Source organism: Danio rerio, chromosome 2 (assembly GCF_052040795.2).
Source record: "Danio rerio strain M-AB ecotype USA chromosome 2, GRCz13ab, whole genome shotgun sequence".
Lineage (NCBI taxonomy): Eukaryota > Metazoa > Chordata > Actinopteri > Cypriniformes > Danionidae > Danio > Danio rerio.
The window spans coordinates 44,521,905-44,549,797 of NC_141022.1; the positions used below are offsets into that span (position 1 = coordinate 44,521,905).

The 27,893-nt window shown below is 35.9% G+C and overlaps 1 protein-coding gene across 1 annotated transcript in view; it reads right to left on the minus strand.

Moving 5' to 3' along the window:
- Nucleotides 1–1,132: 1,132 nt before the first annotated feature.
- Nucleotides 1,133–27,893, minus strand: part of LOC147837201 (uncharacterized) — a 293,483-nt gene continuing 266,722 nt past the window's right edge. The window contains exons 3-5 of the mRNA XM_087241234.1: nt 8,646–8,783; nt 8,452–8,561; nt 1,133–1,513 (exon numbers count right to left, since the gene is read on the minus strand). Coding sequence (XP_087097360.1) covers nt 8,545–8,561; nt 8,646–8,783 — 155 coding nt within the window. The 3' untranslated portion in view covers nt 1,133–1,513; nt 8,452–8,544. The remainder of the gene's footprint in view (nt 1,514–8,451; nt 8,562–8,645; nt 8,784–27,893) is intronic.

Consider the following 27,893-nt stretch of genomic DNA (forward strand, 5'->3'; position numbering starts at 1 on the left):
ACTGGTTCTCCCCACCCACCATTCCCACGAGCATGTCAGAGCTGCGAGTACCGTTTATGTAGATAAACAGCATAGTGATAGACAAGAATGAGATCTCTCTTATTACATTTAAAACTTTTCCAACTGTTATTCATTATATTTGGAGTTAATTCAAGCCTTTCTGCAATGATGAGTCACAAACAACATCAATATAAAGTTTGGCTTTGCACACATTTAGCTTTGCACTGGCAAATGCATCAGGATACACTTTAATATCCACTGCTGTATGGACATCCGTTAAGATAATTTACTAAATCAACCTGATTTAACGTCCACAAACCAGAATTGAAGTGTCATCTTTTATAAATGTACTGACATGCGGCTGTGGTGATGAATTTCATACACTGATTTAACAATGTTTTTCATATATGAGGTGCAGATGATCGCAGAGAGCTGAGATCTTTTAATGCCAGTTGCTTTGTGCAAGTCCTGTCTTGTGGATATGATTATACGCGTCACTACAGGGACCTGTTAATCTGTCAATCAATTTGGTGGGTGGGGAAACCGCACTCCAATGTCACGTTGTGGTGGGCCTCAAAATAGGAGCAATTTGGATCCTATTTTAATGTCTAAAAATTTAAATAAAGATACTTTTTTTTGTATTTCTATCACTCCAATATAACACAGTTCTGTCCAAACAACTTACAAAAGATGAATTTCATCATAGGTGCCCTTTTAAAGACATGCCTTTATTTAAAAAAAATAAAAAATGCAGAATTCAGCAGCGGTCAAAAGTTGCCACTTATGGTATTGAAAGCGACCTATATTTTTAGGTACAGTATATGTTTTTTTTATCAGTCAGTCAATTCATACAGCACAAATATAATAAACATATCTGAGGCATGTGAGCAAGTGATTAACCTTTAGTGGCAGTGTTAATGGAGAGAGGCAGAAACCTGGTGTAACATCAAATTAGTTTATTTGTGTTTATTAATCACCGCTCTAATTATTATTTTCGCTTGTGGCCATTTTCTGGGCAACAAAAATCAACACAAGCAGTATTTATTTCAACATTTCACTCGTCTGGCTAAACAGTGATTTCGCATTCTGGTAAGTGCTGGAAAAAGCGACTTAAATTAGCCTCAATAATTACCGAAGTTAGGTTCAAACGAGACTCTGGCCCCTTGACATTTTCTCTTCTTCTGCTCTTCCTGTGTTTGATATGCAGAGAAATGGTGGGCGAGGAAAAGGCTGTCCTTCTGTCCTGGGTATTTGATCTTTTCCGACTTGATTAGGCAGGAGAGTTTAAAAACCCACAGTCTGCCGACCTATTCCAAACATCCAGGATCCCTTCCTCTCAAAGGGGCACAGTAGACAAACAAAAACATGTTTTCTCTGGCACTGGGCCACGAGATTCTATAATTATCCCTCTTTAGCTGGTTCTTTCCTCATCTGAACTGCTCCAGTCTTGCTCTCTGACAGCGCTGTACTTAATTCTATGGTATAAGAGAGTTAATAAGAGGTTTGCTTGCACCTACAGAAAAGCGAAAACACAAAATAAGCAGTATTTAGATCAACCGGACATAATAACGACACATTGTGCACAGTGGAAACATTCACTTGCCTGAGCCAATACAACATGCAAAAAAAAAAAAAAAGTGTTAGACGCACTTTTCTAGTACTATATTGAACCCCTTTTTGCCCTCAGAACTGCCTTAATTCTTTGTGTAACACATTCAGCAAGGTGCTGGAAACATTCCTCAGATTTTTGGCAGTGTAGCTGAGCTACGTATGATACAATGTAGCTTTTCCAGTAGCTGGCTACTTTTCACAGCAAGTAGCGGTGCAGCTTCCCTCCAAAAATAAAACAACCATCTAAATACGAGAAAAAAATTAATAGTTTAGGAAGATTCAGACTAAAAACATGTCAAATTATCTGTCAGTGCAGTAAGATAATTGGTAAGATTTCTTGAAATAAGAAAAATTTCCAAAAGTAGGCTCCAGTAAAGGCATTTGCGAGGGTTTTCTCGGGTGCTCCAATTCCCTCCACAGTCCAAAGACATGCAGTACAGGTGAATTGGGTAGGCTAAATTGTCCATATGTGTGTGTGTGTGTGTGTTTCCTAGAGATAGGTTGCAGCTGGAAGGGCATCTGCTGTGTAAAAACGTGCTGGATAAGTTGACGGTTCATTCCGTTGCGGCGACCCCGGATTAATAGAGAGACTAAGCCGACAAGAAAATGAATGAATGAAGGCTCCAGTAAAGAAAAAAAGTCCTAACCCATTTGTGCACAAATTTTAAATGGTTTCATGCATATAGCCTTCTTAGTAGTGTCCTATATGAACATGTGTTGCATGTATATCTTCAGTAAATCTCACTACAGACTTTTGTAGACATCTGCAAGAAGTAGTCAGATAGCTTAGTAATAAGTGAAGCTGCCGATTCTATTTTTGGAGTTGTTTAACGATCCTGAAGAGCTGAGATTTTGACAGATTTATTGAGCTTTCAGTTGAGTTTCTAAGGCCATTTCCACACCTACACAATTTTTTTTTTCTAAAAAAAAAAAAAAAAAAAAGACCCTGGCACTTTTGAAAATCTTCACCCTGACAAGAATAAAAAAAAAAATGGTTTTCAATGACCTGATACTGTGTTTTTGTGTAAAAAAAGCCGCAATTTAGAAAAAAACCCACATTTGTGAGGACAGCAGGGTCTTAGGGTGTGACTGGATTTGGTTGTAGTTTTATGTTTTTCTTCAGTGATTCTGCTTTTTAACTGCAGGAGCTCATTATTCTGTTCATTCAGCACTTTAACTCTGTTCCAGTGTTATTTTAAGTCTTTGAAGGAGTAGAACCAGTAAAAGATGTTAATTTTAATCTGAGGATTTTGCTGTGTATCAAATTGTGTATCAAAAAATCTACTTTAAAGTAAAGATATCAGTTAAATGGTTATGTTAAGATGGATAGCAAAAATCATTAAACAAGACCAGTAATCTTAATTTATTAACACATTATTCCCTAATTCCCCATGATTTATGTACTTCAAAGATATCTGCCCACCGGCAAATCTAGTCTATCACTTGAACATTTGACAAAGTATACAAAAAAAAATTTAGATCTCTTGAAAGAATCGTTTTATTTGAATGAATCTAGAGATCTACATGATTATGATGATATACATTTGTGAACAAAAAATCTTTTATGGTATCATGAAAATTGCCTTTATTTAGGAGGGTTTGTATCCCTTTTGCATCCTATAATTAGGGGGTAGGATGTTCAAGGCCTCATGTGACAGGAAGTAAATCAATTCATTTTTTTCTTTCTTGAAATCTTTTATTTGGTTGTTTGCTTGCATGTCACTGAAAACATTTATAACATGGATAACATGTAGAAAATTACTCATAAAAGAAAAATGGACTATGAACTATAAACTTCGGCAACTAAAGCCTAATATTGTCCTTTAGCAAGCCATACTGTACATAAATGAAAGCTTACTTAGTCTACTGTTAAATAAAGTATAAAAAAATCAAAAAAATTGTCAACTGGTTTTGTGGTCTAGGGCCGCTTTTGTTTTCATTTTTGTATAACCCTAGGAATTGTTGTTTATGAAAATCCCAATATATCAGTAGTTTCTAATTTGCTCAGACCAACCTGTCTGGCACCGACAAAATAGCAAAAAATAAAAATAATAATAAATAAATAAATAAATAAATAAATAAATAAATAAATAATAAATAAAGTAACAAAGAAATTCTTTATTTAGAGTTTTCCATTTTTCAAGGTCATCTTGACCTCGTGACCAAATTGCAGTCACACGATTGGCTGATTTGACTGGCTAATTGTGTTAACAAGAACTTAAACAGGTATGTCTATTAAAACCATCATAGGCTTAAGCTACGGTCACACTAGACTAAAAAATTTTGTAGTATGGGGCTGCGAAAAGGGGCGGGATTAAACAAGATGATTAGACATTTAAAAAAGCGAGCAATTGGTCAACATTTAAAATTTCTGCCCAGAGAGGTCATGTTTTGATCCTCAATTGGTCTTATGCTATCACGTGATGCAATTTCGCAAGTCAGAGTTCACCAAGCTTAAACTTTCCAAAATTTGTCGCACAAGCTTGTATTACCGATCTGACGCATTTGCATGTGTAAAAATGAAAGTCCTGTGTAACCGCAGCTTTATTCTGAAAATATAGCCCAGTAAACATTTCTAGAGATCAAGATGTAGCCAGAAGTATGCATGACTGCATTTCGTCTTTAAAACGAATGCTACAAGGCGACTTGATGCCGTTCCTTTTCATTTTCTACTTTGTCAAGATAGCTCACTATGTACGTCTATGAGTTTGAGACACAGAGAGGAGTTGAACATGACAACGGTGTTCAAGTCCAGTGAAGAATGGTTCCAGAAAGTGGTAAGACAAAAACATAGCTAAAATAAAATAATCAAGTAAATAACAGGGTCATAATGTGGTAAAATCTGAAAACATGGTAAAAATCAGGAGAGGGCTTTTCTTTTTCTGGATGGCTTTTTAAAACTGTCCACTGGGTTTAGTGAAGTGGGTGGCCAGTTAATCTGTGCTTTTTAAAATACTATTTGTTGGGTTTAGGGAAGGAGGAGGGTGGGTCAGTTGATCGGTCAGTCAGTCAGTCAGTCAGTCAGTCAGTCAGTCAGTCAGTCAGTCAGTCAATCAGTCAGTCAGTCAGCTGACAGCAGCCTCTGATAGATTTATGCGAGAACAGTAGGCGTGAATGGCTCTCGCGACAGAAATTTGAGATTTCAAAAACGTACACAGCTGTCGATATGCAAAAAAAAATAAATCTTGATCACAAGACCAAATTATAGTCACGTGATTGGTGGATTTGACTGGCTAATTGTGTTAGCAAGCAGTTGAACAGGTGTTTGTAATCAAATGGCTGGTTAGCGTAATCGTACAATAGCTCCTACTTTACAAACACTAGCAGGTACATGTAAAAACAAAATTTCTCCAGAGTGAAGCCAATCAAACAAAGGTTCCGTATTAATTTTATTGCACCCATATTTCGACTATAATTGCTACAGGCAGCAATTAGGATGTGTAACTTAATTTAGAGCGTGCACTGACCCGTGAGATTGCCTCCTCAAACCACTTTGACAGAACTTCTCCAGGAACAGAATAAGCAGTGGGAGTTTTACATATCATTCTCTCTATGATTGTCCCCAGGCCTCTTCATTTCAGCTTCAAATTAATTTACCACTAGTCCCTAGAAATAGCACCGTAAAAACAGGAAGATGATCTTTTGACAAGGGAAATAAGCTTTTGTGCTCATTTCTGAAAGGACAAATATAACAGTCACCAAATTACCATGCATTATGTTTGCTCTAAAGTGTAGAATTTTTTCAGGTCAGACATTTAATAAGGGTCAGCAGTCGCATAATAGGAGTGTGTCTCTTTTGAGGATAGTGAGGTTGTTTGTTGTGGTCAGTTTTCACCAAAAGCCAGTTTCTTGGCTTTTTCGATTAGTATGTGACGAGTGAGAGCGCCTCACTTTGACCTTGTCAGTAGGGCTTAAATGGTCACCGTAATAAGATGTCTCCGGAGGAAGTGACTTTAGCCTCCAACCATTGTTAAAAAACCCCAAAGATGATCAAGTTTCAAAGTCTGCAGATGCTTTTGAGGAGGATCACACTTGATATGTACTTGTCTTTTCAAAAAGAGTGAGAATGCACCCATTCATCAGAAAAAACTGCTCGATTCTAACACTTCACTTACTCCATGTGGACTTGAAAAACACTTAGCGATGTGTTAAATCTTTTATGCTAGTCTTTTTAAAAAAAAAAAAAACCTTGTTAGGTGAGACCTTTCTGAGTGACTCAAATTTACTTTTCTTTCCATCTTTGTTTTCGCTCTCTTCTCTTATTTCATCAGGGGAGAGGAGGAAAGGGATCTGAGAGTGCGGAATATTCTCAAATAATGAAGCTGGTTTACTCTCTGAGTTACAATGAACCATGTCATCCATCTTTAGGACTGTCATCCAGATTCTATATTTGAATGGCTTCAAAGGGAACGGAGATGTGAAGTGCCGACTTGTGTTTCGTTGGGAGTGTCTGACTCGCTTAATAGTCGTGCAGCTTCACAAGAGCGGCGCACTGTTGTTTGCTTTCCTTATGAAGAGTTTTGGAGCTTGTTGTTTGTAAAGTTTTTGGATGAAACTTCAGGAATCACGCATTGGCAAACAATCCCATAATGCAATCTATGAAAGTTTTAACAGCAGCAGGGTGAATTCAGGTCAACCGGGGAGCTTTTTGATTTTCAGACGATTTTCAAAAAAATGGTCTGATTTTTATTTTTTACTCTAGTTTCTGACTTGAAAATTACAAATACTCAATCATGTTTATTTTTTTATACACTGTAATAAGAATTCTAAACAATAAAACAAAACATTTAGCTGCAAACTGTGCAGCTATAAACTTATACTGAAATCACGGAGGAGAATACAAGAAATGGCTGATTACTCAAATTGGATACCTGAAAGGTAAAGCCAAATGAAACATAATTGTACTAAATGTGCAATTTGCTGACAATTGTTGAGCAAATTGTTTGTAATTTGTGGCATAAAGCAATATTTATTTTTAAAATCTTTTTAAATGTCTTTTAAATACATTCATACTGGAACTGACAAGAGATTTTCTTTGCCTTCACAATTCAAAACTGTCTCCATTTCAACAAATCCCTGTCCAGCAATGTCAATCAGCTAAATAGTGCTGCTTTCGTGACATATTGAAACTAAAACTATTTACAACATCAAAAAAGTCAAACGAAAAGAATAGATAGACACAGCAGAGGAATTTTTCAGCTTCTTTTTAAATTTGTGCCAGGGTAGAATTAAATTCACAACAACCAAAGGCATAGTTTGATGATGCTGTGGCAGTGTGGAATCATGGGAGTTGTGTTCTTCATTACATCCTATAGGACTATAGTGTTCAAAACACTATTATTGTCATCATAATGTTGAAGCTATCAAAACAAAAGGAAACGAGAGCGCTGAAGCATTTGCTGATAAGAGATGAGCTTGACAAGACTCAACAAACTTTTATATTGACTCAGTCCACCGCTTCGGGTTCCTCCATGGGTGATTACTTAGGGCAGGGGTCACCAATCTCGGTCCTGGAGGGCCGGTGTCCCTGCAGGGTTTAGCTCCAACTTGCCTCAACACACCTGCATGGGTGTTTCTAGTATACCTAGTAAGACCTTGATTAGCTTGTTCAGGTGTATTTGATTAGGGTTGGAGCTAAAATCTGCAGGACACCGGCCCTCCAGGAACAAGTTTGGTGACCCCTGACTTAGGGAATAAGCGGAGCTGTTTTATCATACTGGATACATTTTGAAATTCTGTTATTGTAAAATGTACAACACTGTGTCTAATTAAAACTAAACATTAAAATGGCTTTGGTGTTACCATGTTTTATTTAAAATAAACCTTGGAATCAAAGTTGTATGAAGCCTTTAGCATGGTGACAAAACACTATCTAAGTTGATAGTTAAAATAGCCAAATTCTCAGCATTTGAACCTTCTTCAAGACATTTAGGATAATGTAAATTAATACATTTACTTATTTTCATTCAGTTATGTGGCTTCGCCATAGCGGAATAAACCATCAACTCTTCCAGCATGTGTTTTACTCAGCAGATGTCCTTCCAGTCACAACCTAGTACTAGAAAAACACTCACACACTCTCACATTCACACACACTATGGCCAATTTAGATCATCCAATTCACCTATAGTGCTGTCTTTGGGGTGTGGGGGAAACCAGAGCCCCCGGAGGACACAAACACAAGGAGAACATGCAAAGTCCACATAGAAATTCCAACAGACCTAAACAAGACTCAAACAAGCATCCTTCTTGCTATGAGCCGACAGTGGTAACCACTGAGCTATCATACTGCCAATGCATATACATATGTCATCAAAATATATAACACTGTGCTATTGGTTTTGGGATAATTTATAGCAAAAAAATCTTACATATTGTCCTATTAAGGCTATATTCTCCTAATTTCAAAAGGGGTTCAAGTCAGCACTAACTTGGTGTAGCTGATAAATTGGATGGCGAGCAATATACTGTAGCATTAAAGCAGAACAAAGCATAGTTTTACATTTACCGGCCACATCAATCGGACAAGATTAACTCAGCATTTTGTTAATACATGCATTAGTTGAGGGCATGACTGAATCGATACCAAAGCCAAAGCAAGTCCATTTTAAAAATGCCTACTAAATACCAGGAAAGAACTGTCAGTGAAAGCTGAACTGATGTGAGTGGACATGCTTAATATTATATCAGCAGAGCACAGCTATATGTGTGTGTCATGCGCCAAGTCATTTCATGGCATATAATCAAGATGTATTAATCAGGAGGAGGGAATGCGAATGATAGGAGAGAGAAAGAGCGATAGAAAGAAAGAAAAGAGGAGACGGTAACCTTTAAGCAAACCTTAGTCATTCATCAGTCAGTCCTCGGTTTGATACTTCTCTCCATGTCTCTAGTGGGATCTGGTTTGCATGTCAATGCACTGCGGAGGCGGCACTATCTCCATACACGGGCTGAGCAGAGAAAAACATAGTTGTGATTGATGACTCCGGACTCTTCTGATTGCATCTCTGTTACCACATAAATCACACATTTACCGATGCAACGCTGATGCTTTTTTATCCTCCAGTAAGTAAGAAAGTTCAGGGAGATTTGCCCAACGTGGCAACACAGATTACATGTTAAACACAGCGAGCTCTGCGGCATCGTAATGCGATCATCAAAACGACACGGCCCTGATGATATAAGGCAAACTGTGATTAGAGTGCAAGCATTAGAATTCATGGGGGAGCAAATTTATGCAGGTACAAACATTTGCAGCCACAACCGCAAGCTCCAGTGTGGAGGATGAAAATATTTAAAGGGACAGTTTTCACCAAAATGAAAATTCGGTCAGCATTTATTGACCCCTCACGTCAATCCAACTTTATATGCTATCTTTTTTTCTTTCTGTGAGACAAGAATACAAATTTTCAACTATCTTTTACATAGTAGTGAAAAATCAATACTATTAATCAGCAATTATATATTTAAAAGTAGTCCATATAACTTAAGATTTTCACGGATTCTCTGAAGCCAGAAGAGAACTTTGAGTGATAATTTATGTAATAATGGTATTTACTGAATCTAAAGCACAAAATTGCACTAAAGACATAGTCTCAGAAAAAATAATTCCTAAAATTCCATTTAGCATAATAATGCCATCAAATTCAAAACATATCCTCAGGAGATATGTGGCTAAACACCTATTATGTTTCTGTGTTGCTCCAAGACTAATGTCATATATTTGTTTATGAAATACACTGCAAAAAATGCTTTTCTTACTTACATTTTTTGTCTTGTTTCTGGTCTAAATATCTCACAATTCTTAAATCAATAATAATTTTCTAGACAAGCAAAACATATTGTCTTGTTTTCAGCAATAATATGCCAAAATTAAGTGAGTTTTTCCTTAAACCAAGCAAAATAATCTGCCTATGGGGTAAGCAAAATAATCTTGTTTTTCCTTTTGATATAAGATTATTTTGCTTACCCCATTGGCAGATTATTTTTCTAGTTTTAAAGAAAAACTCACTTAATTTTGGCACATTATTTCTTAAAACAAGACAACATGTTTTGCTTGTCTAGAAAATTCTTCTTGATTTAAGAATTGTGAGATATTTGGTCTAGAAACAAGACAAAAAAATCTAAGTAAGAAAAGCATTTTTTTTTTTTGCACTGTAAAATGCTTATGAAATGTCATTTTGAGCATTATAAAGTGTCTTCTTTCCAAAGATACATTAACCAAATTATTCAGCAACTGTTACTGTTTTAGTTTGGGAAGGTCACTTTTGATGAAATGCCTCTGACGGTGACACCGATATAGTCTTGGAAACTCTTTCACAGAAATCACATTTAGCATGCCATCTTCATCAAATTTGAAATATAAACTCATGAAACACTTGGCTTTCAAGGCATATTGTTTTCTAGGACATTACATTAATGTTGTTTTGTGTTTGTAAATAGAAAAACAAATATTAAACACAGTTAAATTTTTTTCATGACTTCATAATGTATAACTTTTTAGATTTTTGATCATGAAACTTCTTTTATCACAGTAAAGCCCAAAGTTTCTTCTTTCCAATGAACCCTAATTTGTATTTATAGCTTACCGTGGTCAAAAACTGTTACTATTTAAAATTAGGTAAATGTAAATCCCCAAAAGTGCTGGCTACTGGTATAAATTTTTAGAGCGTGCACTGTAACACCTTAAAAAAGGACAAGGTGTTGATCTTATTCTACAATGCAGAAGTGTGCTTGTTTTCGTGATTTATTTAGAACTTCCGATTTAGCTGCCTATGGGGGAAAGGACTAGGAATAATAAACGGCAGAAATCGATCAAACTACTTCCTCTACAAACAAGTGTGTTCATGACAATAGAGGTCTGCATTCTCGGGGTACAGGGAGCAGAAGCCACGGACCCAACCAGATTTCTTGCGGCATGGGAATACATTTTCTTAAAAAACACGGTAGCGGTCGGTAACTCTGATGTTATTTGAACGGAAGCGGGTGGTCTAAAAATATACCACTCCCGAGTCAGAACAGCATATCTGAGGTTGGACAAGTGCTTTCTGTATGTGCTTTTTTTTGCACAGTCCGTGCACGCATTATCTGCATTACGATCCTCAGAGCGGGCTTTACCAACATGGAAGAGCATAGTGTGAACCCCTTAAGGATGCAGTCTGCTTCAGTTTTGTAGATCAGTGACTGCAGGAAAAAAAAAAAAACAAAACATTACGTTGGATGCCATGCGCACTAAAGTTAAAATGCTTTATGAAGCTTTTACTGACAGCAATGAATGTTTGTGCCTAATAACTGATTTTGATCTTTGGTTTCATTCTATAATACTGGACTTATTCTACAAAAGTTTGAACTTTGAGAGTGTTTAAACAAGAGAAAAGTGTTAATGCCTGTCTGAAAAAATTTATAACGCGTGTAGGGAGGGGTTTTATAGCCTTAAAACATCTATAACAATTGAAAAAAAAAAAAAAAAACTAAAAAAAAAAAAAAGCTGACTACTTTGTGGATTTCACCTATTGCAAGTTATTTTTACGAAGTAACTCACGTGAATAACGAGGGACCACTTTATACCCAAAAAGGCTCAATAACGTCCCCAAAAGCACAACCATAATTGAAATAAAAGTACAAAAGCTGTTTTTAATACCTAAAGGGTCCGTAATGCTAGCCTAAAGGTACACATTTGTACCTTAAAAATACAGCAGTGTAACGAAATTGAAAGTATTAATATATGCATTTATAGTACTATAATGGACCCTTTTAGGTACAAAATATATGCTTTGAAAATGTACCACCCCAAGGACAGCTTTTGTATAGTGTATAAAAGTAATCATATTGCAAAACTTGTGCATTAAATTTCTGTCTTCTGAACCTATGCAAACTTTAAATCCTGAAAAAAAAAAGATTAAAACCTATGATTATTATGCTATTACAGTACTCACACTGTTCCAAACCTGTAAGCATTCATTTATCATTCAATTTCAACCAATTTTCCGGGGCCTGGTTTCAAAGGCAGCAGTATCGAGGGGGGATCCCGAGGTGGTCCCAGGCCAGCCGAGAGACATAATCCTTACAGCGTATACTGGGTCATCCAAGAGGTCTATTCTTGGTGGGATATGCCTGGAACATCTCCCTAGGTAGGCGTCAATGAGGCATCCGAAACAGATGCCTGAGCCACCTCAGCTGACTTCTCTTGATGTGGAGGAGCAGTAGCTTTACTCAGAGCTTCTGCCAGGTGATAGAGCTCCTTACCCTATCTATAAGGGTGTGCCCTGCCACCCTGCAAAGGAAACTAATTTCGGCCGCTTGTATTAGAGATCTTGTCCTTTCGGTCATGACCCAAAGCTTATGACCATAGGTGAGAGTAGGAACGTAGATTGACTGTTAAATCGAGAGCTTGCCTTTCGGCTTAGCTCCTTCTATACCACAACGGACCGGTACATCAACTGCATTACTACTGCCACTGCACCAATCCGCCTATCAATCTCACGTTCCATCCTTCCCTCACAACAAAACCCCAAAATACTTAACCTCCTCCACCTGGGGTAAGGCCTTCCCTTCAACCTGGAGAGCCAAATGAAGAGCCTATGGAGCCAAACCTGTGAGCATTTATTGTATTTCTACAATAATAATGGCTTACATTTAAATAATGCTTTACATTTATGTAGTGGTTTTCTGGACACTCAAAGCTCTTTACGTATTTTCGGTGGGGGAATCTCCTCATCTACCACCATTTTCTGTGTCACTAGTGGTTTGCATATGTCGCATGTACCAATCCCATAATACATATAAATGTTAAAATTAAGGTTACATGTGTTTATAAAAGATTGTCATTCTGGTTTGGAAGATATTAGGGAAAATGTGGGAGACAGAATTGTAATTTCTTTTGGGTGAATTACCCACATAATTTGTCACCCTCACACAAAGCTACTAATTGGCTTCACTGGGATTTCATTTTGTACGGGTTAATCTTACAGTGCTTTTACAGAGTTTTGACATTTACTTTGTATGGAAAAAACCTGCAAGCAATTTCACATTAAATAAATTTACAGTGCTTTTTTATAGAGCATCCGACTGAAACCTGACCTTGTCATAGTCACTGTATATAAAAACTCAACAATAAAAGTCTTCTAAATTCTGTTTGGTTTTGATAGTAAAAACCATAGCATGTAGATTTCAGCTTTCAACACAATAACTAAATGACAGAATGACTTTTTTTTTTTTTTTTGCTTGATCCATATGAAAGTATATTCATGGTCATGTTGACATTGATGTGAAATTGTCTTCTCTTTGCTCTCTTCTGACAGCATTGCAAAAGAGCCGTCACATGTTTCCATTCATTAAGATGGCAAGTGCATGACAAGGTTATCATGCCACCATAATGGAGCCATTTGCGTCAATGTGGAGCCCTCAATTACTCTGTCATCGGCTCTCAAGCAGAAGGGGTTCGAGAGAAAGTGAAACCTCTCATCGGAATAAAGCAGGACATTGCGTTTTGCCCCTCTGTTTTCAGCACAGTGGAGTTTGTTAAAGGCCGTATGAACCGTTGCTGAGGCTATTATTTCAGTTTGTTGATGTACTTTCAATAGAGAAAGAGTGCATTTAGGCCATGACCTCACTATTGACTTTCTATTGCATGAGGGTGGGATTATGTCATTTCTGACTTATAACTGAACACAAAAGAATGGTGTACAGTAAACACAGTAAATAAACCCAAACCTAAGTTTTTATAAGCTAACAAATTGTAAAATCCAGCCTTTAAAGTCACAAATGCAGATATCACAAAGCATCAGCTGGAAGAGTGGCTAAATTGGGATATTGTGACCCTCAGTATGCCTGTGTGAGGTAAACATTTAGTCACTGAAAAGTCAAAAGTCAAGGCCCACATAGGGTGGTAAAATAATAGTTTGACAGTTAAAATTAATGAATGTTTCCTGTCACTGATTACCGTTCATTCTAGCAGGTGTGACAGTAACAGCTTATAAAAACCTAACTTGTTTACTGTTAACTTGTTTAACTGTTAAAATGGTCACATATCAGTTTTTAGACTAAAACTCGTGCACAAACTTAGTCCTGCAAAGTTTAGTTCCAACCCCAATAAGACATACCTGGGCTAGCTAATCAAGCTATTACTAGGCTTTCTTGGTATGTTGAGGCAAGTTTGAACCAAAATCGTCAGGATATCGGCCGTCTATGACTGAGTTTGGGCACCCCTGTTAAAGACATTATACAGCATCAGTCTCAAACTGGATTCCTGGAGGACTGCAGCTCAGCACAGTTTTGCTCCAACCCTAATCAAACGCTTTAGATCCAACTAATTAAGGTGTTCAAGACTCTTTTGAACACCTCGATTATTTGGATCAGCTGTGTTTTATTAGGGTTGGAGCTAAAAATGTGCAGAGCTGTGGTCCTCCTGGAATCTAGGTTAAGACCTTATAAAGTCAATGGAGCAGTTTAAATATTTCCCCCCCTAGTGGGTGTGGCCTTCATATTATGACGATCTGTCTCTATGGAAATGGAATATTGAGTAGGGGGTGGGACTTTCTTTTTGCGCATCATTCCATAGTTGCAAACTAACCATAAGTGACGGTGTGGTTAAGAATATTGCCGTCAAACTAACATCAGCAGAGAAGGACCTAAATGCTCTGAATTTGATTGAAGATTACCAAAAAACTTGCACACATTGTAAAATGCTGGGTTCCACACAATTCCTTCATGCTGTCCCAACAATAACTTATTAACTTAATTCTTAAACTTATTAACTTAATACTTAAAAGTTTCCCCCCCAAAAAAAACCTCAATAATTGTGTTGATTCATTTTATTTTGAATAAGTAGATTGAATAAGTAGCTAAAAAACCTTTTTTTGAGTGCAAATAAATTTTTCACCTAAAAAATAACAATAGCTATGTTTCCATCCACCTATTTGTATGCACATTTTGGAGATGCACATAACAAATTGGTTGATGGAAATGCCAAGATGCGCATAAATTTTGAAGAAAAAAAAAAAACGTATGCGAATTACTAATAGGATAAACTTTTTGATAAGAAAAGATGCACATACCTATGATGGAAACACATTTAACAAATAAATTCCAGTATGCGCATTAAAATGTCATGTGATTTTGTCATAAGATATCATGTGATAATAAAATTGTGTGTGAATGGACAAACCTGCAGCTGAGCACATTGTAAAACATCTGACATGTTGTTTTGGTCATTCTAAAACACCTTAATAATTTTAATTCTATTGTTATTTTAATATTTTATTATTAATTACCAGATCTGTCAAGAGAGTCTGTGCTCTCATGGCTTCAAACGCCACCACATTGTCGTTGCATGTCCACTTTCTTCTGAGGCACAAGGCATTTATTAAATAAAGAAAAGATTCACCCAGCTTCTCCTACGGCAGCAAATTCCATTTTTACTGTTGATATTTGGCACCAGTTAATCAGGAAGTGAAGATTTTGTTCTCTTGGACTCATTGGATGGAAACACAGCTTTCTTCACATGTCTTCCATGAAATGTTCTAGTTTTTTTTTTTTGCGTAAAACGCGTACATTTTGAATTTAATTAGCATTTTTTGCATGGAAACAGAACTAACGTGTCCTAGCAAAACATTTATTCAGTCATTCATTCATTCATTTTTTTTTCAGCTAAGTTCCTGTATTAATCTGGGGTCCCCACAGCGAATGCCCTTCCAGCTGCAACCCATCTCTGGGAAACATCCGTGTACTATGGACAATTTAGCCTACAGACAATTTAGCCTTCCCAATTCACCTGTACCGCATGCAAACTACACACAGAAATGCCAACTGATCTAGCCGAGGCTCGAACCAGCGACCTTCTTTATTTGAGGTGACAGCACTACCTACTGCACCACCCCGTTGCTCTAGCAAAACAAACATTGTAAATTTAGATTACTCACACACTTTAAACCTCATAAAGCCAGCAGGGAGGAAAAAAAAGTAATTTCCACAAAACTTTTCTGCTCAAGCCACTGGCACTTGTTTTTAGAGGCTTGAAGGCTTAAATTTCACTCATCTTATCAGAACGTTCCTGCATATGAAGCCTAGCAGGGCATCTGCTTAATGCAAAATCCCACTGGCAATGCCAACTTTACCAACCAATTGCTCTTATCTGTAAAGAAGAAAACAACAATCTGGACAAAAGTTGCAGATTTCATGCACACGTGTGTGTATGTGTGTGCCTGTAATCCACATAACAGCTGCATCGTGTTCTTCCTCGATGGAATTTTAGGATCACAGTCTTATAAAGCTTCTCTGCCAGCCTGCGAAGCACTGCAGGTGGTCGACGCTTGCCGAAAATGTGCAACGCTGCCGCAGCTGCTATAGAGCAGGAACCACAGGAGTGAGTCTGTCCGCCTCTGGCTAAATCAATAACTATCAATCTCTCCAAAAGCCAGGCATTTCCTTTAGTTTTACTGCCAGTGAAATGCGAGTCGGCTCTACCAGACACCAGGCCTTTTCAGTGGTTGGTGTCATTTTTTCACTTCGAATTACCAGCATCCGCTGTGATTAACAAAACTCACATCGCCTCTCCATAATATTGTGCGACGTGATTAATGCGAATATTACGACGCACAACTTATTTATGATATTGAGTTTTGAGGCTCGGTGCGTATTGGATTTTTGTCCTCCACTCGTTATCAATGTTTCGGTCTTGATTGATGACTTACACTTTAATTATTTATTGAAATACTGTAAGTGGATGATAATTAGAGAATATCTGAGCTAAAGAAAGTGCTGATCTGAAGGGCAGAGCTTGAAGGTTGACAAAGTTCATCTGGACTGCTCAGAATTCAGCCGCTGTGTGCACTGAACTGCAAGATCTGATCAACTGCGAACAGCCTTGTGGCATACTAATTATACACTGACACATGTTATTCATGCTTCCACACACACATGCATGGGTATTCCTGTTTCTAATATATCAGAGTGACTGTTCATTCGCTAAATGTTATCATCATTCATGGAGCATTTCTATGTGTGGCACTTTTGGGCATTTGTCAGATATATATATATATATGTATATATATATATATATATATATATATATATATATATATATATATATATATATATATATATATATATATATATATATATATATAGCTACATTTTGTTATTTGATATTTGTCTATTTATTTGTTACCATAGAAATAAACTGTTGTTTGTTGAATAAGAATGAAAAAATAATCCAAATAAGCAACACTATAAATAAATATAATTTGCAGTTTACAAGGAGACTGCTTTTATTTATTTGTACTAGGTAAATTAGTAGTTAAATAAATAAAATATGAAAATAGTATTAGCACATAAGAATGAAAACATTTTCAAATCTAGCTTCAAATTGCTTTTCATCTCTTTTATAGTACCCTACACTATAGTTTCATAATAGCTGAATATTTTCAGCTGTTTACAGCAGCAGAGCTAAGACTTATACATTGATAGCTTGTCAAAAATATCATTTTAGCCCCCAGTTCACTTCACTGTTACAGCAGCACCTGCCTGCACCTGTTTTACCTTTTCATTCAGTGTGTCTGTTTTTTTATTTATTTATTTGTTTATTTTTTGTGCTGATGAGCAGAAAAACCCACCAAAACAAATGATTTGCATCATAGCAGTAAGAGCTGCCGGAGTCAGCAGAGTTGGTGGCTCTGCTCTTGCACTGCCCTTCCCAGAAAACAGCTCTGGTAGCCCCATCTGCCAACACATTATAGCTTACATTGCTTAAGCACATGAGCAATACCGCTACAGTATTTCATACATGTTTGAACAGACAATGCATGTGCTGAATGACACACTCCAGACACCAGCTATTGACTTTTTTTCTTACATTTTCTGTGAAGATTTGTATTTTATTTTATTTAAAAAGAAAAACTGCACTGAAATTCTGTGAAATTAAGTTAAAAATGATAAAATATGTTGGCAATAATTTAGACTGATGCATGGCTGTAGTCAGGGTTTGAAAAGTTAGGTCTGGAGGTTGTTAGGAATTGTGCCATAAAAATGCATTAATATTTTTTGCTGTATATAGTAACGTCCATTGATGCATGCCTTGTAAAAATATGTATAAAGCCAGTTGTTTTGATTGCAAAGGAAAATTCATTCACAAGGAAATTTCATAGAATATTTTGCTATTGGCTTTCATTTACCTAAACACTGAGTGCACAATTATTAAGCAAGTAATTATTTTAACCATACCATCATTATCCATAATTTCCAAGCTGCGTGAACTTGAATGCTTATCAGATTTAACGCATATCAGATGATGTGTATTTGTGTAATGAGGGAGGGTGTGGCGGTGTGCCCTATATGAAGGTGGCATAATTATTGGGCAGTTTCTTCTCCTCAGGAAAAATGGGCCAAAAAAGAGATTTAACTGACTCTGAAAAGTCAATAATTATAAATAGTCTTTCACAGGGATGCAGCACTCTTGAAATATCTAAGATATTGGGGTTTAATCACAACACCATCAAAAGTTTTGTAACAAATAGTCAACAGGGTTGCAAGAAATATCTCGAGAAGAAACGATGCAAATTCACCACCAAAAATTTGAGAAGAGTCAAATATGAAGCTACCAGGAACCCATTATCCACCAGTGCTGCCATCTTCCACAACTGCAACTGACCTGGAGTGTCAAGAAGTACGAGGTATTCAGTTCTCAGACACATGGCCATGGTAGGAAAGGCTGAAACCCGTCCACCTCTGAACAAGACAAAAGTTGAAGTGTCAAGAATGGGCCAAGAAAGACCTGAAGATAGATTTTTCAAAGGTTTTGTGGACTGATAGATGAGAGTGACTTTTGATGGACCAGACTGATGGGCCATGGTTGGATGAGTAACGGATACAGAGTATCACTTCGGCTCAGGCACCAGCAAGGTGGAGGTGGGGTACTGGTATGGGTGGGTATTAATAAAGATAAGCTAGTTGGACCTTTTCGGGTTGAAAATGAACTCAAAATCATTTTAATTTTCAGAAGACACTTTGTTCAAGCAGTGGTACCAGTACAAGTCTGAGCATTTAAAAGTGGAGTTTTGGTGAAATTAGTCACTAGTCAATCGTTCTGCAGACCTCTGCCGCCCGCACCCAAACATACTTCCTCTTTCTGCAAACTTCTCTGTGCACATAAGCTGACATTATTATCACATAAGACATGCTCTGTAACATTCTGTCTTAACACTCTTAAGCACATTTATTTGTACAGGAAAGCTAAATGAGAAATTAAAGTTTTTCCATATAATGATGTCACTTTATCTTTTAAGTAAACTGTATCTGCTTCTCCAAAAATACTTCATTAGTATGCAAAGTGTATCACATTCAGAGAAGAAGCTTGGTTCATATATCCCCTAATCAATACAAATGTTTAATTATTCATTACATATAATTTATATAATTTGCATATTTATTTTACAAGTTAATAACTGTTATTTAATAAATGTGCAAAATGTGTTGACTTGCATGCATACAAATCTGCATTTATCTTTTAGCAATAAAGACAACACGGTTTCTTTCTTCAGTATAATAGCATAACAGCTAAAGATGTGAAAGGCCTTGCAGCACAGGTTTAGATGGCTTGAGTTCAGCACATGGCTCTTCCAGGCTGGTGGGCGTCTGAAACGCTCCTCTGAGATGTGCACAGGCCACAGCTGATGAGAGCTTCAGCCAGTGTTTTATGAATCTGTAATGGCCATCATATTTCAGCTAGTCAGGCCCGTATGTTGTGTACACCATGCTGGAAACCAATTCCCTTCATTTTGGGATTAACTTCGCTTTCGTCCAGTGAGCAACGGCTGTCGTTTCAGTGCTTGCTGCATATGATTACCACCACTTAATGTCGCTCAAAGGAGGTTTTAAAATGCCTACTGGATCCATTCTGAATTATTTGAACATTTTAGGTTGCAGGTCAGCTTGAGCCATTACTACGGTGGCCGAGAGAGCTTAAAAAAGCTAAAAAAAAAACACAAACAAACTGAAAAAACATCTTCATAAAATTCTCACACACAATGTCTCACAATATGCAAATACAGAAATTATATATAATTTCATAGATGTGTTCATATATGAACATAGATGTATAATTGTAATATAATTAACAATTAACTTTAAATGAAAGTGTATAAAAATGTAAGATACAGCACTTAAGATTTTTTTTTTAAAAGTCTCCCCTGCCATGTTAATATCAATTAAAACAGTTTTCATACTTGCTATACTAATAAGAAGATTGTAATGCTTGCCCCGCCTCTGAGTTCCACGCACTGGACAACGTATTTGAGGATCCACAAGTTTCCTTGAGTAGCTCCCAACTGTGTGCGTAATCAAAGGTGAACCGGAACAGGTGTGAGTGAGGTGCATTACAAAATTTGTAGTTCATATGGTGACAGAATGTTTGTCAGAACGAAAGTGAATTTTTCCAGCGATCTACAAGCCTGGATCACTGGTGATCATGACACTCTGATTGGCCCACTGCTTTGGAACTGACATTGGTGACATTAATTAACTTAACATGGTGTGTAAAAATGTAAAAATTTGATATGTATTTCCAACATCTGCCAGTATTTTACTGTAAATGTTACGGATTTTTCAGAAAACAGTTTACTTTAAACTACATAAATAAATAGTTAAAGAGTTGAAAAATGTTAAAACTAAGTTCAAAGAATATCAGAGGATTTTAGGGTATAATTAAGATTCTGACCTTCTAATTTGGAAATAATATTAAAGAATAGAGACCCTCACAGCACCTTCTGTTTGTTTCCTGTTGTATAAATGGCAACAGCATGTGCAAATCTCAACACTGGCAAGACTTCAAATATTGCTGGAATGAATCCTCCTGAAAGCATTGAACTTGTTATGTTTCGATAGGGAAAAAAAGCTCAATGGTTTAATCATCCTACTGTGAGGTCTGTGCTGGGGTAGGAAAAATCTTATCTTAATGTTTATTCTTCCCTAAGTGTTTCCATATATTTCAACAGCAAGAGGTTCCTCTGATATTCAGGAACTATGTCGAGGGAGGGATTTGGCTGACCTGAGTTCACATCATGTTTGTTCCCGTGTAAACTTTCACCAACAATTTAATGAAAGAGAAATATTTTGGCTCGCACAATTCCCTCCTGTTGTTAGACAAAGGGAGAAGCCAATATTTTTGCCATGATCCAGCTAATGACTATAGGCGGAAAAAAAACCAATTCACTGCACTCATTCATCCATAAATGAAGGTCATTAATAACTCAAGGTCATTCCCATCACCTCCTCGACGTCTGTGCCTTAATTATGCATAAAGAGTGAGTCAAAAGCACATTAATATTTATTGTAATTTCCATTTGTAACCGTGCCAATGCACCAGCAAAAGTCGAATCTATTTTTATTGACAGTGTCAAATTTGCAGAGGAACAGGCACTGGAATGCTGGATGTAATTAGTGCTATTGACTGAACTAATCCCAATGGAGCCATACGATTGGATGAGGATCAATATCAATTCAAAGGAAGAAATAGCACAAATAAACAACTGGGAGACCGCAAAGGAAGGAAGTCAGTCTGCTTTTAGGAGAGCAAAACACACAGAAATTGAAGTAAATGAGTAAGAGGATATTGATATTTACTGGAATAATAAGTCAAACATTTTTGTCAAAAGCAACCAAAGTAAGATTATTTCATTATAGTTTAGTAACTGTTATTTTAGTATAATTTACTAATTAATATTGTTAACATCAATACATTTGTTGTTATGAAACAGACTTCTACCCTTAATGTTATATTGATTTTGTAATATAGTATACACTACCTGACAAAAGTCTTGTCGCCTATCCAAGTTTTAGGAACAACAAATAACATGACTTTTAGTTGATCATTTGGTATTAGAAGTGGCTTATGTGAAAGGCAAAAGCCTCAAGATCATGCTTATTTAATTCTTATATAATCATGCCTTGATTGTTAATTATTTAATTAGGACAGTAAGGTCTGACTTTGCTTAGACAAAAGTCTTGTCACTTAACACAAATAATGTACAGCATCGAATATAAAGACATGGTGCAGTGGAAAAAAGTTAATATTGTGTATGACTCCCACGAGCTTGGAGGACTGCATCCATACATCTCTGCAATGACTCAAATAACTTGTTGATAAAGTCATATGGAATGGCAAAGAAAACGTTCTTGCAGGACACCCAGAGTTCATCAAGGTTCTTTGGATTCATCTTCAATGCCTCCTCCTTGTTCAATGCTCATGTCTGGTGATTGGGCTGGCCCATTCTGGAGCAGGTTGACCTTCTTTGCTTTTAGAAACTTTAATGTGGAGGCTGAAGTATGAGGCAGAGCCCGATCCCACTGAGGAATTTGCCCTCTCCTGTGGTTTGTAATGTAATGGGCAGCACAAATGTCTTAATATCTCAGGCTGTTGCTGTTGCAATCCAATTTGCAGATCTCTTGTACACCCCTATACTGAACTTAACCCCAAACAATGATTTTTCCTTCATCAAAGTAGATTTCTGTGAGAATCTTGGGTCCATGCGGGTTCCAATAGGTCTTCTGCAGTATTTGTGATGATTGAGAACAGATGATTCATCAGAAAATCTACCTTCTGCCACTTTTCCAAATGATCAACTAAATCAAGTTATTAATTGTTGCTCTTACAACAATGAGATCGACGACAATACTTTTGTCAGGTAGTATAGAGTAGTCAATGCTTGAAGTGGATCAAACCTTTCATTAAATTCTTTTCTTTCTGACAACTTTTTTGACCCACTTCAAACTTTGAGTACTGCATGTATTTTTAATAACTTTTAATGGCTTTTAATGCATAGATATTTTAAAAATTAAATTAAAGTTAAAATTATTAGCCCTTCTATTACATTTTAATTCTTTAACATTTTATTTCTGTTTAACAGAGAGAAGATTTTTTTTAACACAATTCTATATGTAACAGTTTTAATAACTGAATTATAATAACTGATTTATTGTATCTTTGCCGTGGTGACAATATTTAATTGATATTTTTCAAGGTAATAGTAGTAGTTCAGCTTAAATGCAATTTAAAGGCTTAACTAGATTAACTAAGTTAGGGTAATTAGGCAAGTCAATGTATAATGATGGTTTGTTCTGTAGACAAAAGAAAACTGCTTTTATTTTAGTCAAAATAAAACAAATAAGACTTTCTCCAGAAGAAAAAAAAATTGGAGGGAAATACAGTGAAAAATCCTTTGCTCTGTTAAACATAATTTGGGAAATGTGTTTTTTAAATTAACATGAGGACTAATAATTTACGTCAACTTTATATATTTCTCTTTTTTTTCTCCTTTTTATTAGTTCTGTTATCATCAACTAAGGAAATATATCTTTGCAAGCTCAAACTCAAACAGAAATGTAATCTGAAGATGTACTTTGTATAAAATATTCAATATGAAGGTCTGACAAATTGTTGAAGTACCAGTTTTGCCTTGGTAATGTGGTCAACATACTTGGTATTCACTTTCAATGGTACTCCAGTCAAGAACGAATTTCTCAAAATAATACTTAAATCCAAAAATGACACATCAGTCATCAACTTTTCACCTTTGTTTTGTTCCAACCGCATAACTTTCTTCCGTAAACCCTACAAGAGAGATATCTCACTAAAAGCCACTGCTGACTAAAAAAAATGCCTCTTCACAAGCTGATAGACAAAATGGAAAAGTGATCTGAAATGTACTTTGAAGGTCTACTAAAACTGTTGAAGTACCAGTTTCGCCTTGGAAGTACTTAATATTCACTTTCAATAGTGCTTCAGTCAAGTACAAATTCCTCAGAATAACACTTAATTAAATACAATTACTTAAGCACTTTACACCACTAACTCTGATTCACCACTTCAGTTAGAATGTGCATTAGGATGTACAACCCTGTAAGTATTAAACTAACACACACAACCCAAGTTTAAAGGGATAGTTTACCCAAAACTCAAAATTCTGTCATCATTTACTCAACTGTCACAAATATGTTTGAGTTTTTATAAAGATAAACAATAAAATCATAAGTCCAAAACAAGTTTTTTTCACGCTGGGGTTCACCCTGGGGTTACCCTGATGAAGGCTAGTGTTCCCGAAACATGTACAGGTAGGTGCTGTTCTATAAAATATCCATGTTAATAAAGGCTTTTAAAAAATTTTCAAGTAATTTTTGAGTGCTCTGGACTTATGATTTTGTTTATTTTTGTGCATCTTTTACCCAAAGAGCACAGGCACATAAGTTACTCCTGAAGCACATTTGGTTTGATTTTGGATTTATGTTTGAGTTTTTTTTTTCCTTCTGTTGAGCACAGGATATTTTGAAAAATGCTGAAAACCTGCAACCAACCATTGACTTCAATCAAAGAGCTTAGAATCACCATGGGGCGACATTCAATAAAACGTTCCACAGCAAAAGCCCCCACGATTCCACCATTTTGGAGTGACAGCAATTGGCCATCCACTGGATCTTATTGCTGTGGCGATGGTGAGCAACTGCTTTGTTTTTTATTTATTTATTTAAAAGTTGCATTAAAGCTGAGTTACAGCCTGAAACATGACAATACAACACTAACTATCACAATCATCAACACTTTTAATAGTTTATTTTAAATAATATGCTGTTGTTCTATTGGAATTTTCATTCCAAAATGGCCGCCGCGTGACACTAGCGACACTATTGGCTGTTTCTCAGATTGCACTAGATTGTCGCCTCTTGTTGATTCTATGCTCTTTGCATCAATACACTCAAAAAAAGTTTGTACAAACTAATTTAAAACAAGCTGAAAGACACAACTCTTGATTTTTTAGACAACTTAATTGTGTTAAGTTCAATCCACGTAAATTTGTTAAAAGTACTAAGCAGTGTTAGTAAATAATATGTATAGTAATGCGTTATTGTAACAACATTAATTTTGACAGTAACTAATACTGTAACACATTACTTTTTAAATATATTGACTCCGTTACTGTTACAACATGATGTCTTTGTTCGTTACTTGGTAAATTATTTTAATTTTAATTTGATTAATTTTGGTTGCAGTCTAGCCTAAATCTTGTTTACAGCTGCCACGATGCCAATCAGAAGACTCATCGTGTACGAGCAGATTTTGTACTTTGAATATACATAGCTTACTTTCCATAAGTTGTTGACATACATGTTTAATTTGTGGTTAGTTAGAAAATTGCTTATAGATTTAATTTTTTAAGAGCAGCTGTTATGTTTTTGTTTTGTTTAGAATGCATACAATTTTATGATTGTCTATAAAAGCAGTGTTTTTGTGCTGAGTTTCACCAAACTGATTTTGAATGATGATTCAGATTACTTTCATTTATTTATTTCATAAAGGTTTTGTGTTTTTTGAATATAGCCGGTATTTTCATACTTAAGCTGTGAAGGAGCATGTTTAAGGGTTAAATAAAAACTTATATGATGTTGAAGTAAGTTTAGCTTTTTTCTTTTTTTGTTTCTGAATATATTTTTCAGCGGGTTTATCATCTTGTGATGTTTTTTTTTTTATTTTTGTGGTTCTGGTTAAAAATGACTTTTTGTTTAAGTTTGTTTTGTGCTTTAGTTGTAAGAATACAAATTATTGAAACTGTGAAACTGATCAACAGTGTATTCTCCTTGCAGCACTAAAGTGATGTTATAAAGGCATTAATGGGAGCATAAACATTATCTTTGGAAAAGTAACTCAAAATTTTTTTTTTTATCAGGAATGCATTTTCACTCATCGTAGACACATGCTGCTGATGATGTGACAATAAAAGTGATTTGATTGATTTTGATTTGATTACTTTTTGGCGTAAGTAATCGATAAAGTAATTGAGTTAGTTTTTGAATGAAGTAACTAGTAACTATAACCAGTACTTCCTTGTCCTTATTTGTATGTCGCTTTGGATAAAAGCGTCTGCAAAATGACTAATTGTAGTAACTATTTTTCAGTAACTAGGAGAACACTACTAATAGGTTAACTTAATTACACATAATTGTGTGGAACCCATCAGTTTTTACAGTGTAGTATTTATTTTCAGAAGTCAACGGTTAGGGTCATTCTTGTGCAGCTCATGGAGTAGTCGCTTCTCTTTCAGCTCTTCTCTTGTCATGCTATATTTGGAATGTTTTTGTAAGTAAAGTACCAAAAATCCACTTCATAATTAATAGTGGCTTCTTTGTAAGGTATTTAAAGTCAGGTGTTCTGAGCCTGCTGTGAAAATCAAATGAAAACTGTGGATTATTTCATCAGCTGAAGATGGTGTCTAAAAAAAATTCAAAAGAGGCAGATGTTAAAGAGAATGCAAATCCAGGTGATAAAAAAGTTGATTGAGGACAAAATGACTGCTTTAACCGTTCACCTAGATGACTTAGACACCACACTGTTTAATTTGCAAGAGGAGCAGGTCGGCATCAAACAAACTAAAGTGGAGATAGTAGAGGTGCTGAATGGAGCAGATTTACTCAGAGAGGTTGAAAAAGAGTGTGTGCGGAAAATAAATCTCTCTGGGCCAAACTGAATGACCTGGAAGGACGTTCATGTAGACTAAACCTCAAATTTGTTGGAATAAGAAGTCAATGGTTACAGCTTCTAGCATTTTTTTTTCTAAATAAAAAAACAGAAGAAAGCAACTCATGAAAGTTTAAAAAAACTAATTGAGTATAAGTAAATAGTTTTAGTTTTTAAATAGTTAAGTTGACACTAAGGCTTATGTTTTAGACCCTTGCAAAACCGTATGTGGAAAAATCTGCAATATGCTGTCCTTTGTGACAAAAGTTAGCTCTCAGATACAAGACATACACTTAAAAAAGTGTTGCATGCAGAACTGTTGCAAACAATTTATTTGTGTTGAATTTAAACAAACAAATTAAGTTTAACAATGTTCAACTTAATTTGTTTGTTTAAATTCAACACAAATAAATTGTTTACAACCACTTAACGTGAAAAAATTGAGTAAATCCAAGGAATCATATCTGTATAATTTTTTTTCAGTGGTGCAAATAACAATCCACCATGAGTAAAGCTCCATCTACTCCAGGTTTCCTGTTATACATGGCCGAGTTCGAGTCAGTCAAAGAGATACTCCAGAAATATGTGATTCATTTTCTCCTCTGTTTGACCGTCGGTTTGTCTCAGGGGAAGGGACACAACCCGGTCATAAACCCAAGCCTTGTCACTTTATTTATTTAAAGTGTGAAGCATCTCTGTGACACTGTATGAAAAGATATTTATATTTATTTGTGGAAAAGCAGTGTGAGAATCCATATCACCTTTTTTTTCTTCTTCCCCCTTCCAAACCTTTGCACTCCCTGTGAAAGGCATACATGTCAATGTGTTAATGAAAACTAAAAAGTCTATTTTTGCATTTCGGTTGTCATTCTTTAAACAACATAACACAACACGTCATTTTTTTATAGCCTGAGATGAACCCGATTCTCTGACCTTGTCAAAAAAAAAAAAAAGTCTACTAATGAGGAGAAACCCTTAAGTTATGACACACACAAAAGCTGTTTTGTCATGAGTTGTGGTTGACCTATGATCAAAGCCTGCAGAAGCTGCCAGAATTGTGGAGTTTTTTTTCGCCCTATGGGGAGTCAAAACATCTTAAATGCCTCTGGAGGCATGTTAATGGTGAGATGAGTTGTTTGTCCTTAGTGACCGCTTCACTGGTCGGTTATGTGGAGCTTTACTACTGTTGACCACAGTTGGAGTAACCTATGTTTGCAGTAGCATGGAAATAGTTCCAAAGTTCAAATATGCTGCCTTCATTTTGAAAGGGTTTGTGACATTGAGCGCATGGAAAGTTTTATAGTGGGAGGAACCTGTGGTTTTAATTTCAGGAAATAAAGCAACATACTAATGAATGTTTGTTATTTACAACACTGCCCTTTTTGGTTGAAACCACAGGACATGTTTACTGGAGGACTGCAAAAACAAAATGTCTTAATTTTGACTACATTAATAGAATAGCTAATATAAAACAATTTATCACTAACAATTCAGCTTTGCGGAATGTATCTTAATTAAAAAAAGAAAACATTATTTAATCAGCTTGTGACTTCAGTAAGAAACAATCGACTCAAAGTATTTGTTCACTGAGAATGAATGATTGGTTCACAAGTGAACGGATCAGATGCACTTTTTCTGTATTGGAGCTGCCTCTGAGTAGCATCTACTATCTAGTAAATAGTGTGTGTTGTTTAATCATATTAAAAGAATAATACATACAAAATACTTAAGTCATCACTTTTTTACTTAAATCTAAGACTTTCTTCTGAGAAACATAAACATACAT